General features: G+C 38.1%; 1 protein-coding gene across 2 annotated transcripts in view; it reads right to left on the reverse strand.

Annotated features, from left to right (window-relative positions):
- Positions 1 to 12,263, reverse strand: part of GIGYF2 (GRB10 interacting GYF protein 2) — a 75,280-nt gene that overhangs the window by 45,230 nt on the left and 17,787 nt on the right. The window contains exons 3-8 of one of the 2 annotated variants that reach the window (XM_053389665.1): positions 11,077 to 11,206; positions 10,622 to 10,717; positions 7,566 to 7,674; positions 5,366 to 5,476; positions 5,057 to 5,168; positions 3,482 to 3,522 (exon numbers count right to left, since the gene is read on the reverse strand). In XM_053389665.1, coding sequence (XP_053245640.1) covers positions 3,482 to 3,522; positions 5,057 to 5,168; positions 5,366 to 5,476; positions 7,566 to 7,674; positions 10,622 to 10,717; positions 11,077 to 11,206 — 599 coding nt within the window. The remainder of the gene's footprint in view (positions 1 to 3,481; positions 3,523 to 5,056; positions 5,169 to 5,365; positions 5,477 to 7,565; positions 7,675 to 10,621; positions 10,718 to 11,076; positions 11,207 to 12,263) is intronic. The other variant, XM_053389666.1, reaches the window with a different exon arrangement.

Here is a 12,263-nt window from a genome sequence, read left to right on the forward strand (position 1 = left end):
CTAAGAAACTCTCTCTTTCTTCTCCCAAATCTAAAAAATGGTTTTGTGCCTGATTATAAAGATTTGGATGTTGTGGTCAACTGAGACATAGTGGGGCTATGGAACAATCAGCTGGTCCCAATGGTGCTAGCTGCCAATTCACAGCTGCTAAAAGGCAACTCAAAGAACCAGCATTTTACTAACATTACTAATGTTGATGTTCTATGTAAGCAATACTAGAGTAGTCAGCATATACGCAGATGGGAATAAGTGTATTTTTGTAACTGAAAGTAAGAAAGCAGGGGGTCATGCAATCTCTGTGTTAGAAATAGTTCGTTTTTGGAACATAATCACATCATAGCACTAGACCCTTGTGATCTCTTACACTGTAAGACATACAGGGTTGTTGAACTATTTCTTCCCTTGTCTGTGCCGAGGCTTTAATCTTTTCATTCACAGTGTACTGTAATAATGGATTAGCCCAATGCAGAGACCGGAGAGTAATAGCAATCACTACCTTGGATTAATATACATTAAATTGTATTTGTACTCACTTTATTCTTTGTCCAGCATAGTCACTTAAAAAAATTCTCTCGCTTTGACAGCATTATTAACCACACAAAGTGAAGCTTATTCCCCCCCCCCCAATTCTCTAATATTTAAATTTTTGTGGGAGGCCCCACAGCTTAACGTATTCCATGTGCACAATAAAACTAATGCAAAACTTCACTCAAAAACTGAACAATCCAGTCAGGATGTAATGTACTTGCAATGTACTTTTCTAACATAAAAAAGGGTATGTGCTGTGCCTTTATGGGTTTTTCCTGCCACGTTAGTTCAATTTAGAGGGGCAAATTATCCTTGTAAGCCAATAGTTTTGTGTGCAAGGTACTGTAGGACTGATATTATACTACTGCTTCAAAAATTCAGGAAAGACAAGCTGCATATATTTAAGTACAATATACAGTACAAGGAATGCAGTTCAGTTAGACCACTTCAGCACTGAGCATATTGCTAGAAATAAGCTGCCAATAGACAGAACCTACAGCTAACCATCCATATTAAAAACAAGCATCTTAGCTCCCAACAACCATCTGCATCCTACCTCCACTGCACTCTCCGTTGGGACACTGCAAATTGCAACAGGTATTTCTTCTACCCATAACTTACTGAAAAAACATGAGCAGAGATTGGCAATGCTCACATGTATCACTCAGCCATGGCTAAACCATGGCTTAGCATTACAAACCACAGCAAGCTTCAGACTCACCTCTCCTCCTCAGGTGCAGCCATGAGGAAGGGTTGAGAAACTTTCATTTCAGATTTAGACTTCAGTTTGTTGTGGTCCAAATGTGGACAAACTGCGGTTAGTCTTAGTGGAAACAAGCCAACTTCGAACCATGAGTTATGAAGTTGGATTGTTGTCATCAGCTTCAATTAAGACTGATCACAGTTTGTGGTTCAGATAAAATGCTAAACTGTGGTTAATAAAAACATATATGGAAGCTTCCTCCTCATGGTCATGGAAGAGGAGAAAGCACAAGCCCTAGGTTTGCCATGGCTTGAACTCATACCACTAAACCATGGTTAGCTTTACAAGCCATCTCTTGACAAGTTAGATGCCTATACAAAACCCCACAAAGTCCTACAGCTTCAGTGGGATGGACTTTGGGTATCATAATTTTGAAGATTAACCTATCTTACAGAAATGTGGAAGAAAAATTAGAAAAGGAATTGTAAATCATCTAATGCCCTGAAATGCCTTAAAAAAAAGATATAAATTACTTTACTTATAAAAACGATATAAATATTAACTCATAGCTATAGAGAGAAAAATGTTATTAAGTTCAGACAGTGTCCAAGAAACAAAATGATTTAAATCTATGTATGACTGAAAGCCAGAGGAATTGGAAATATGCCTTCTAATTCTGTGTTACCAACGTCGTAAGAACTAAAATAGAACAGCACAACAAAATAACTTAGATGCTTTAAAGGGGATTCAAAGGGCATTAAAACAGATGGCGATTCATACAATTTTCAAGTTTTGATCACCATAGAAATCTGGCACTGTTACAAAATTCAGAGTATATATATTAGAAGAATCTCCTAACAAAGAACAGCAAGCTGCAGTTAAGCACTCAAATCCTATTGACTTTCAGAAAGAGTGCTTGGTGGCTATTAGCACCTTTAAAATTCCTCAGAAAAGCCAAGTTCCTTTCTTCAACTTGAGAAACCAGTTCACCAAAAACGTTAGGAAAACAACAGGCCCCTATTTCACAATACAAATGACCTAGTTCACACATAATGATAAACTATGGTTTAGCATGATGAGGATGAGCTGCAGTAAGTCTTGGGCTTGCACATTTTTATCTTCCCAAGCATGGCCACAAAGCAATGCTATGAGTAATCTATGATTAATGAAAGTAAGCTAGTTTCATAGCCCATGGTTTGAAGTTGTCTTGCATAGTTAACACTAACTTGTAGTTTGTTCAGGTTTGAAGGTCACCATAAGCTATGATTAGTTTAAAACAAAAGTAAAAGCCTGAGGCTCACTCTCATAGCACTGTGTAGAAAGGGCGAGGTGCAAGTTTCTCCTCTCAATTACTTTCTCATTTTTTCAGAGAACTAGGAAACAGTGGAAGGGGCAGGAAGAAGGACAGGCTATCGGCACTGTAGGTTGCCTGTATATAATAAACAAACTCCTATAGACACCATCATTTTTTGGACTACCTGATCCAAGCCAACAAGTTGTAACTTTTATGCAACTGGGGTGGGGGAATTATGGACTAACTGGGAAGGGGTATTAGAGAATTTTTTTTAAAAAATGTTATCTTGCATTACACTGCAAAAATGCTCAGAAAGCAAACTACTTGAGACGTAACATGGCATGATCCAAAACTTTACTTTGGTCTTATCACCACTGAATGCATCCAATGGCTTGCCAGAGCAAATTTCAGCACACAATTTAGCAAGTAATTTTTAATCCCATTGACCTCATTACAGCCCAAAAATTGGCTGTGTGGCAGAGCAATCTTGTAGCATGACCAGCTCTAATGGGCATATGATTCACTATGTACCCCAGCCAACTTGAGGTCATGTGAATTGACCCTTAAAATAGCCTGCTGCTTTCAACAAGATGTGTATTATGAAAAAAAAACCACAAAGTTTTTTGGTCACTAAAAAATAAGAAAAGTTCAGTATTGTGCTTTAAAATAATTATAATGTAACTCTAAATGAAGTAGTACACAATTTATAACTCCCCCCCCCCCAAAAAACCCTTACTCTCTCCAATTCATACAGGCCAGGCTCTAATCCAATTCCTAAAAATGTTGGCCTATTTTGTAAAAGCACATATCTAATCCCATTTCCTAAAGATGCTGGCCTATGTGTGCATATGATTTTGATAATTTCAGATTTAGACACTGAATCTCAATTTCTTACTAATAAAACAAAATATAGATATCCACACCATTTAAAAAACAACAAAAAACAACCCACATACCTGGTTCTTTTCGGCCTGGTTTTTCAAACCGCCTGTCCCCCCTAAAAAGGCAAAATAGCAAATTACCAAAGCATTTGGAAACACTTAAGACAGGGAATGGATCACAATTATTTCTGTGATGTACAAATAACAAGTTGAAATAATGTTTATTAATAGCATACTCTGGACAGAATATATATACAGATATAGGTATCAGAACAGGTAACAAAAGTCATTCTGAAGACCAACCTTTAAAAACGTGTGTTACTGGTGTATTTCTACTATCCATTTGCCCTAACGATCAATGTTTTGTTATATTATTGAAGTTCTTAATAATATTTGTTATTGTCAATGCATGCATCCTATTTTAGTGCATACTAATGTTCCACGAATATCAATCTATATTAGCTTGATGACACTAATTTACTTGTCTCATTTTAAAAAATCTGATCTTGATCAAACTAGGGTAAGTTTATAAAAATATAACACATATGAAGGGAAATCCCCACTGGTTAACTAATATTTGCTTGTTGGAAAAATATAGCTGATGTTTTCTCTCTCAGCATTTCAGGAAGACATCAGGAAGAATTAATTTGACCTTTTTGAGTCACAATTTGTGGATCAATTTATTTCAACCCAGTAGAATACAGTTTAGTTGTTTTATTTTAGAATCCACTGTGCTGCTTAAGATCATTCAAGTGGTTTGTGCTAGCCCAATACAATTTGACTTGCCCCCACTCTTTGAACAGTTAAATCAAATGCCATTAACACAAACTGCTTTTGAAATTCTCCCTGGTTTCAAAAGCATTGCCTTGAAGCAGAGGCATTTGCTGTTGAGAGAAATAAGTCTAAAGTCCTCTTCTGATTACAGATCTAATTCCTTAGTTCTTTGGATACTGACCATAATCTCTTCTCTCCTAAGCAGGTTCAATTCTTCCTTGTTCTCTTAGTAATTCCAGATAAGTGCTAAGCTATGATGTCATGAAGGCTACCAATTTCAGATCTTTCTTAAATTCTACAAGGGATAATTATGTTTTGTAACTTGATTTCATGAATCATCAATATCATCCAATAGTGCCCTGGTTCAGTTAGCTTGTTTAAGCATTTTTACCCAGCTGTTCTTATAGAAGGCTCTGTCACTCATTTTAGATCTTAGAACTTCAAAATTTATCGAAATAGCTGGACCTCTATAGCCATTCCATAAATTAATCAAGGCAAAACTAGTTTGCTATTAAACATACTTTCAAAGGGGAGTTGCTGCCAACCCTGGCTCCCCGGCAGGTGTAGTATACTCATGCTTGTGGTGAAATAGGTCAGTGCATTTGGTTGTTAACTAGAAGGTTGGTGGTTTGAGCCCACCCAGGGACAACTGTAGGCAGCATTCCTGCATTGCCAGGGGTTGGACTTGATGATCCTCAGGATCCCTTCGAACTCTACGATTCTATGAAATCTATGCTCACAAACATGGTGGCCACATCTGTGACAAGACTTCTAGAAGGACAAACTTTAGAGCAGCCAGGATTCTACCAACATAACAAGTTATCTGAGCTTCACAACAGATGCAGTCCATGCCAATGTATATGTTTATTGAATTACCTTTCCTCCCAGCTCTGGGATCTGTGCATTTCTCTGCCCCCTCCTCGTCCAAATCCACCTTCTACATCATCAAAACTTCTTTGGTAGAAACCACTTTCTCCTCTACCTCTGCCTGAAAGACAAAATATAAATTTTACCATTTTCCTTTGGAACCAACAAGACCAAAGCTGATTTTTGCACTTTGCCAAAGTGCCAATCTTAAGTGCCAATCTTCCTTCAAAGCGAGCTCTTAGGGAGACCAATTAGAAAATGCACATTGTTTGATTTTTCATAAATCATAGGTTTATAGCAAAGCAGGTGCTGTCTTACATGACAGGTAACTACTGGGCCATGGGTGGAATCCGAACCACAGAGAACCATCAGTTGGTCCAGAGAAAGTGTTGAGTGCTCCTGGCACTTGTCCTATTATGACTGGCAATTCTATAAAACAGAATCAATAAATGATGTTTCCTCTTCCTCAGTCACCAGTAAATATTAAGAAAACAAAACTAATAAAGTGAGCAAACACTTAAACAAAACACTGACACTACCTCTTTTACATCTTTCTTGTACACCATTTATTATCACTCCACTTTAGCTGAAGGACTGCAACTTTCCAGTCATATTTGCGAGCTCAGTAAGAATTTAAATTTAAAAAAGGAAAGGAATAATCATGTGTGCATTGCTAGGCAACCACACAAGCATTCCTTCTAATTTCTGAGTTACTCCCATTTTCTGCTCCCCCACCAGCATGAACCCTGCTGGAAAGTTATGCAGTTGTCACTTCTCTTAAAAGTAGTGGCAGAAACAGCACAGGACTTACTAGCACAGGCGTATGGCCCAATGACAACACTAGTAGTACTAGATTGCCAAATACTGTTGCTACAGTAAAAGGTTTTAAGTGAGGAGCAATTTAATACAAAATACACTTTTCCCCAGCACTCAGTTAGGGCACTCTACTTTAGGAACATTGGCAGAAAATACTACAAAACCAAATATGCACTGGGGAACATCATCAAAGTATGCTTGCAAGGTTGAAAATTTAAGCATAATCACTGCTAGATTGTTTCTTTTTCATATCTAAAGATCTCCTGCAAGAAGGTCACAGTGAAAATGAGTAAAGAACAGCACAAGCATGATTCTATAGAAAGCCTACAAAACTGTCATTTGCCATCATCCTTTAAATAAATGCCTGTTGAAATTTTTTTTATGCTACCCAGTTTATGTAGACAATTAAGAAAACATATTTCTGCAACAGCTAGTTGATGGTCTATTATTTAAATGCTTACATGGTTACTATTGTATACAGATACTGTTTTTTATGAAATAGCGGATTATGATTTTTTTTATAAATAAAGAAATAAAAACAATATTATTTAAAACAGGGATGGTTAACTTATGGGTGACATACGGCCTAGAAGAGAGATACATAACTAGTAAAATGGTCTTCCAACAAGACCCACCAAAATGTTATTTTAAAAACCTGACTGCTCCTATGAATCCCTTGCTGTGATGCCATATGGCAAAAGGCTTTTTGTGGCCCCCAAGGCACTCCAAAATTTTATTTTAAAGGAAATTCCTAATTTCAACTTTTTAAAAAAAACAAAACAAAATTAACTTAATAACCTTTTTTACAGACTGCTCCCATAGATATCCCACTGTGATACAAAAAGGTTTTCTGGGCCTTCCAAATATCAACGTTTTATTATTATTATTACATTAAAAAATAATACTGACCACTCCAACAGGTTCCCTGCTGTGATTCTGTGATGCTAAGTTTATAGCCCCCCCACTACACCCAAAATGTGTTCATTTCTACAATAACAAAAAATGATCACAAATGCTTTGAAGCTCTTTTCATTCTTTTAAATTATTGCCTTAAGTAGTTTTTGTTCTACACTTCTATGCTACAAATATATCTATGACCAGCTCCATGCAGTCTGTTAAATGAATTCAACTATTATGTCTACATTTCTTGCAGGTTGTTGTAACTCTTTTACATCTGTTCATTCTACTACCTCACACTGCAGAGGAGGTCTAAGATGACTATGTGGGCCATTAAGGGCAGAAATTGTTATCATTTTCCCATTTTTGTAATATGCAGATGGCTTGATATATTCTACTTATTTATCCAGTGAACTCAAATATTTTAGAGTAAGAGTTGTTATCTCAGCTCCTACCTTAAAATCCTCTAAATATTGTTTTTCCTTCACTAAATCCAGGAATATTGGTCAAACATTGGGAAAACAAAGCACAGGATTTGTACGTATATTGAAACTTCCTTAATTACTTTGCAGTACTGCAGCCCTTACCTTCTCTCATGCTAGGGCCCAATTCTATCCTATGTGTTTTTGGATAGGTTCTCTCTCTTACTGGCTTACATTTATTTTTTGTAACATTTATCCCATCTTTCCTTCCAAAGAAAGAAATGCCATGGCAGATTCTAAACCCCAACATCTTTATACGGGGTTAAGCAGTTTAATTCTAAAATGTAACAATGACACTACTTTACATTCACAAAGCCTCTCACCTCGGCCTCTAGAGGAACTTCGACCTCGAGGAGCCCCTACCACCGTTCCTCCGCCTCGTCCCATCAATCGTAGGACAGCAGCACTATTTACAGACATAGAGAAATTTCTCTGCCGAAAAGAAGAAACACGGTGAGGGAAATATTTTGTAACAATACTATCATAAAATCAGACCTATCTCCCCTGCCCCATCAAAATTCCAATGTATTATTCAGCAATTTTCAAGCTACGTAAGTATTGCTGGTGAACTTCTGAGATCACAATTTCCTTCAATTTTCAAACATCAAAATGAGCTTTTTGCATATGAATGCTCTAGAATGTTTGAACAGTGTTTGACTCACTAGTAGAATATATGTATAAGGAAAGAGCCCATGTTCAATCTTGTTAAAAAGGATCTCAAATATACAGCAGGGCTAAGAAATAATTCTGCTGAGACCTTGAAAAGCTGTTGCCAGTAAGAACAGCAAGTACTGGGTCAGATGGATCAACAGTCCGACGCACTACAAGATGGCTTCGCGTGTTCATCATGTTTAGAATATTAATTACGCAGTTACCATATTTTTCGCCCCATAGGATGCACTTTTTCCCCTCCAAAAATGAAGGGTGCACTTCGGGAACACATCCGCAGCCTAGGCAGCCCTGCGGGAGTTCCCGCAGGGCTACCCACGCTGCGGATAGCAGCCTGCCGCCCGGCACGCAGGACGCCCTGAAGCAGAGCGCCCCTCGCGCCAGGCACACATCGGCCAGCCCCACAAGCTCGGGGGACAGCGGGGAGGCGCAGCGCCGCCATCCCGCTGTTCCCCGACCTGGTTTTGGGGGAGAAATAAAGGAAAACATTTTTTCCTTTATTTCCCCCCAAAAAACTAGGTGCGTCCTATGGGACGAAAAATACGGTACTTTGCATTTGTGTATAGTGGATGTCCCTTAAGACACCAAGGAATGATTTTTTCTTTTTCAGATTAAAGAAAGTGACTTATGTTTTAAGTTATGAGGAATTACACAACACAGCAAAGCACTTGATTATATGCATATTCAGATACCATATTTGTATTAGGTTCAAGCCTTGGATTAAAGTGCTCCTCCCTTCTCTCCAGCCCTGCTCTAATATGCCTAAAATGAGAAGGTTGGATTCTGGTTTAAACTATCTATAGTTTGCTAGAACAGTGGTACCTTGGGTTAAGTACTTAATTCGTTCCGGAGGTCCGTTCTTAACCTGAAACTGTTCTTAACCTGAAGCACCACTTTAGCTAATGGGGCCTCCTGCTGCCGCTGCGCCACCGCTGCACGATTTCTGTTCTCATCCTGAAGCAAAGTTCTTAACCCGAGGTAATATTTCTGGGTTAGCAGAGTCTGTAACCTGAAGTGTATGTAACCTGAAGCATATGTAACCCGAGGTACCACTGTATGTTGAACTAGGAACTCTCTAAACTGATCTGTGTGTAACACAGTCCCTTCTTACCTGTTGTATATGCTATTCATGAAGGGGTTTCATGGCTACAAATGTAGCAACATAAGAGGACACCTAAAAATTATTACTTGTAAATCCCATTGTGTTCAGAAGGACTGTGGATTTTAATATTTATTATTTAAATTATAATTTTCTAATGGCTTTGGATTTTGTATTTTTAATTGTGAGTCACCTTGAGCAATTATTTGGATAGGCAGAAAATAAATATATCAAATAAAGGAGAAAGAAAACAGAAATACAGAATTCAAGTATAAAATATTATGTCCTCCTGCAGTGTATTCTGCTGAAGCTTACTGTATTTGTGGGGGGGTAGAAGGCAACCACTTAGCCTATAAACAGATTTTCAAAATTCCATTTCTAAAGTTTCTGATAATAATTAACTTGTAATTTCACAGCTTAAACAATGGGGGAGGGAACAATACTTTTTTGCATGTTTCAAATATGTGTTAAAAACTCCCTGGATTAACTTGCATACTTTGAATACCCTGTAAAATTCTCTCAGCCTAAGATTTCCCGAGCCATAGCAGACATACAGTGGTACCTCGGTTTAGAACTTAATTCGTTCCGGAGGTACGTTCTTAACCTGAAACTGTTCTTAACCTGAAGCACCACTTTAGCTAATGGGGCCTCCTGCTGCTGCTGCGCCGCCGGAGCACAATTTCTGTTCTCACCCTGAAGCAAAATTCTTAACCCGAGGTACTATTTCTGGGTTAGCGGAGTCTGTAGCCTCAAGCATATGTAACCTGAAGCGTATGAAACCTGAGGTACCACTGTATTTAGAATGAAGCATACCAATATCAATTCCAGTTGAGTATCACTCCAGGGCAAGTGCTTTGTATTTGAGTGCATCTCTCTAAACCTCAAGGATCAATGAGATAACAATAGTGGAATATTCCACTTTTCCTACATTAATGAAATATAAGGCTTACAGTGGTAACTTGGTTCTCAAACGCCGAAAATCCAGAAGTATTCCAGTTTTCAAACATTTTTCGGAGGCCGAATGTTCAAAGCAGCTGTCAGCTATTGTTTCTGGGGCACCTGCACTAATCAGAAGCTGTACCTTGGTTTTTGAACATTTTGGAAGTCAAACAGACTCCTGGAACAGATTATGTTTGGTGCTTTTGTTTTTACTATTTATTTTGCGTTTTTGAGGCTTTCTCGGTTAATTTGTTTTTGTGACTGTGTAGAACCCAGTTCAGCTACTGATTGATTGTGTGACTGTGGTAATGGATAAAAGCCCCCCATTCAAAAATGACTATCATCAGTGCAGGTAACAAAATAATAATAATTTTTATTTTTATCATCTACAATACTGTCTTATTTATTTTATAGTGCAGTACATTGATTATTGCCTGCATTTTATGCATGATTGCTCTCATTAGATAGTAAAATTCATGTTAAATTGCTGTTTGAGGGGTTGTTTTTAAAAGTCTGGAACAGATTAATCTGTTTTGCATTACTTTCTATGGGAAAGTGTGCCTTGGTTTTGGAACACTTTGGTTTTGGAATGGACTTCCGGAACGGATTAAGTTTGAGAACCAAGATACCACTGTATAGAAATTCCCATTTTCTGTTTATTCAGAAACCAACCTGTTCTTCTTCTGTAAAAGGTACTAGTGCCAAGGGTGGTAAGGGCTCCTCCTGCAGAATAGGCAGAAACTCCTTATCAAGAAGGTCTGACGGTATCTGCAAGGGAAGAGAGAATGTAGCAAAATACATTGACCCTCAAAACATAAATGCCATGGACAATACCAATACCCAAAAGAAAGTACAAAGCAAATATTTTTTTTTCTATTTCTTTTTCCAGGTCTCAGTATCTATTGAGACATATCTGGAAACCAAAAATGTATACTAATAAAGTGAATTATGGGCATAATTCTAGCAACTACTAAAAACTCCTTCAGAACTCTAAGCAACTAATGACATTTCAAAGAAGTTTAGAGTTTTATGAGTTTAGCATTTTCTCCTTGGTTTCATTAGCATACACTTAAAACTATGAATGGATTTGCAAGCAACCAGACAGGAACATTCTTCTCCTAACTTACCTTACTATCTTTCAGGAAAAGTGCTAACATTTCTTCTCTCCCATAACGATAATCTGCTAATTTATACTTTGGCAAAGCTGGAGAAAGGGGAGGAGATGTCACACTCCCACCACTAGACAGAGCTCGCAGCCTATAGGGGAACAAATAGGGAAGAAGAAATTAAGACAACCAATTATGTACTCTGCTGTCAGGACAACAAACCTTCAGACTACAGTGATGTCAAACAGAAATCCCTTTCTATCCTGCAGAAGTAGCTAAAGAAAGCTATTTTTATATAGCCTTAGTTGAAAATTATTCACAAAAGACTCTTAAATGCACTTCACATAGTTTTAATGTGAAGTTCATATGGAGTCAACAGTTGGGATTTTTAATTTTGTTCCATTATAACTGATGTTCTGAATTGGCTGTTGCTTAGGCCAATACATCTAAATAGGTCAGCATGTCATTCACATTACAATTACAGGCGACACATGTGCAAAGGTGGTTATCAACATACTGACATTGGAGACCTGATACCACCATTCAGCACTGTCAGACAAGTGCTGAATCCCATGTGACTCACATGGACCTGCTTTATTTTTCTTTTTTTTCTAACGCCTGGCACAAAGGAGCACCAAACTGAATGACTAAAGCTGTTACCAGCTACCCTGAACACATCTGGGTCCTTCCCCTCAATCATCACTCTGTAATGCTTCATCAGGACTCTAAGGAATTCTGGACAAAGTAAGATGGCAGTGGTTCCAATCACAGTATTCCTCCTGAGGTGGGCAGTGCTAAAAGGCACTGCCGCCATCTCACCACAGGTCTCTGCTATGGCTTCTCTCACTAGTGGCATTGCCACTGGTCCTCACCACTCCATCTCTCAGAGCCAGATGAACTGCCACTACTCTTGGTCCCATGGTCAGTCTTGGTCCTTGATTCCCAGGAACAAACCTGGCCCTGGCTCTGTAATGCATATTCTGTTAATAGTCTATGACTAAATATACTGAAAAGAAAAGCCTACAGTTTGAAGAAGTTGTTGCAACATAAGTATAAAATATACAATGGCCCAGATTAAAGAACTCTATCTGCCCAGAAGGGTTTTATACTTGCTTTTCCACTAACAGCATTCCTACAGCCATGCTGTGTGGCAAATAGCTTCTGGAAGTAAATGGACATTTAAAAAAGCTTTGTGATACAGCATGAGA

The sequence above is a fragment of the Podarcis raffonei genome, chromosome 5, assembly GCF_027172205.1.
Source record: "Podarcis raffonei isolate rPodRaf1 chromosome 5, rPodRaf1.pri, whole genome shotgun sequence".
Lineage (NCBI taxonomy): Eukaryota > Metazoa > Chordata > Lepidosauria > Squamata > Lacertidae > Podarcis > Podarcis raffonei.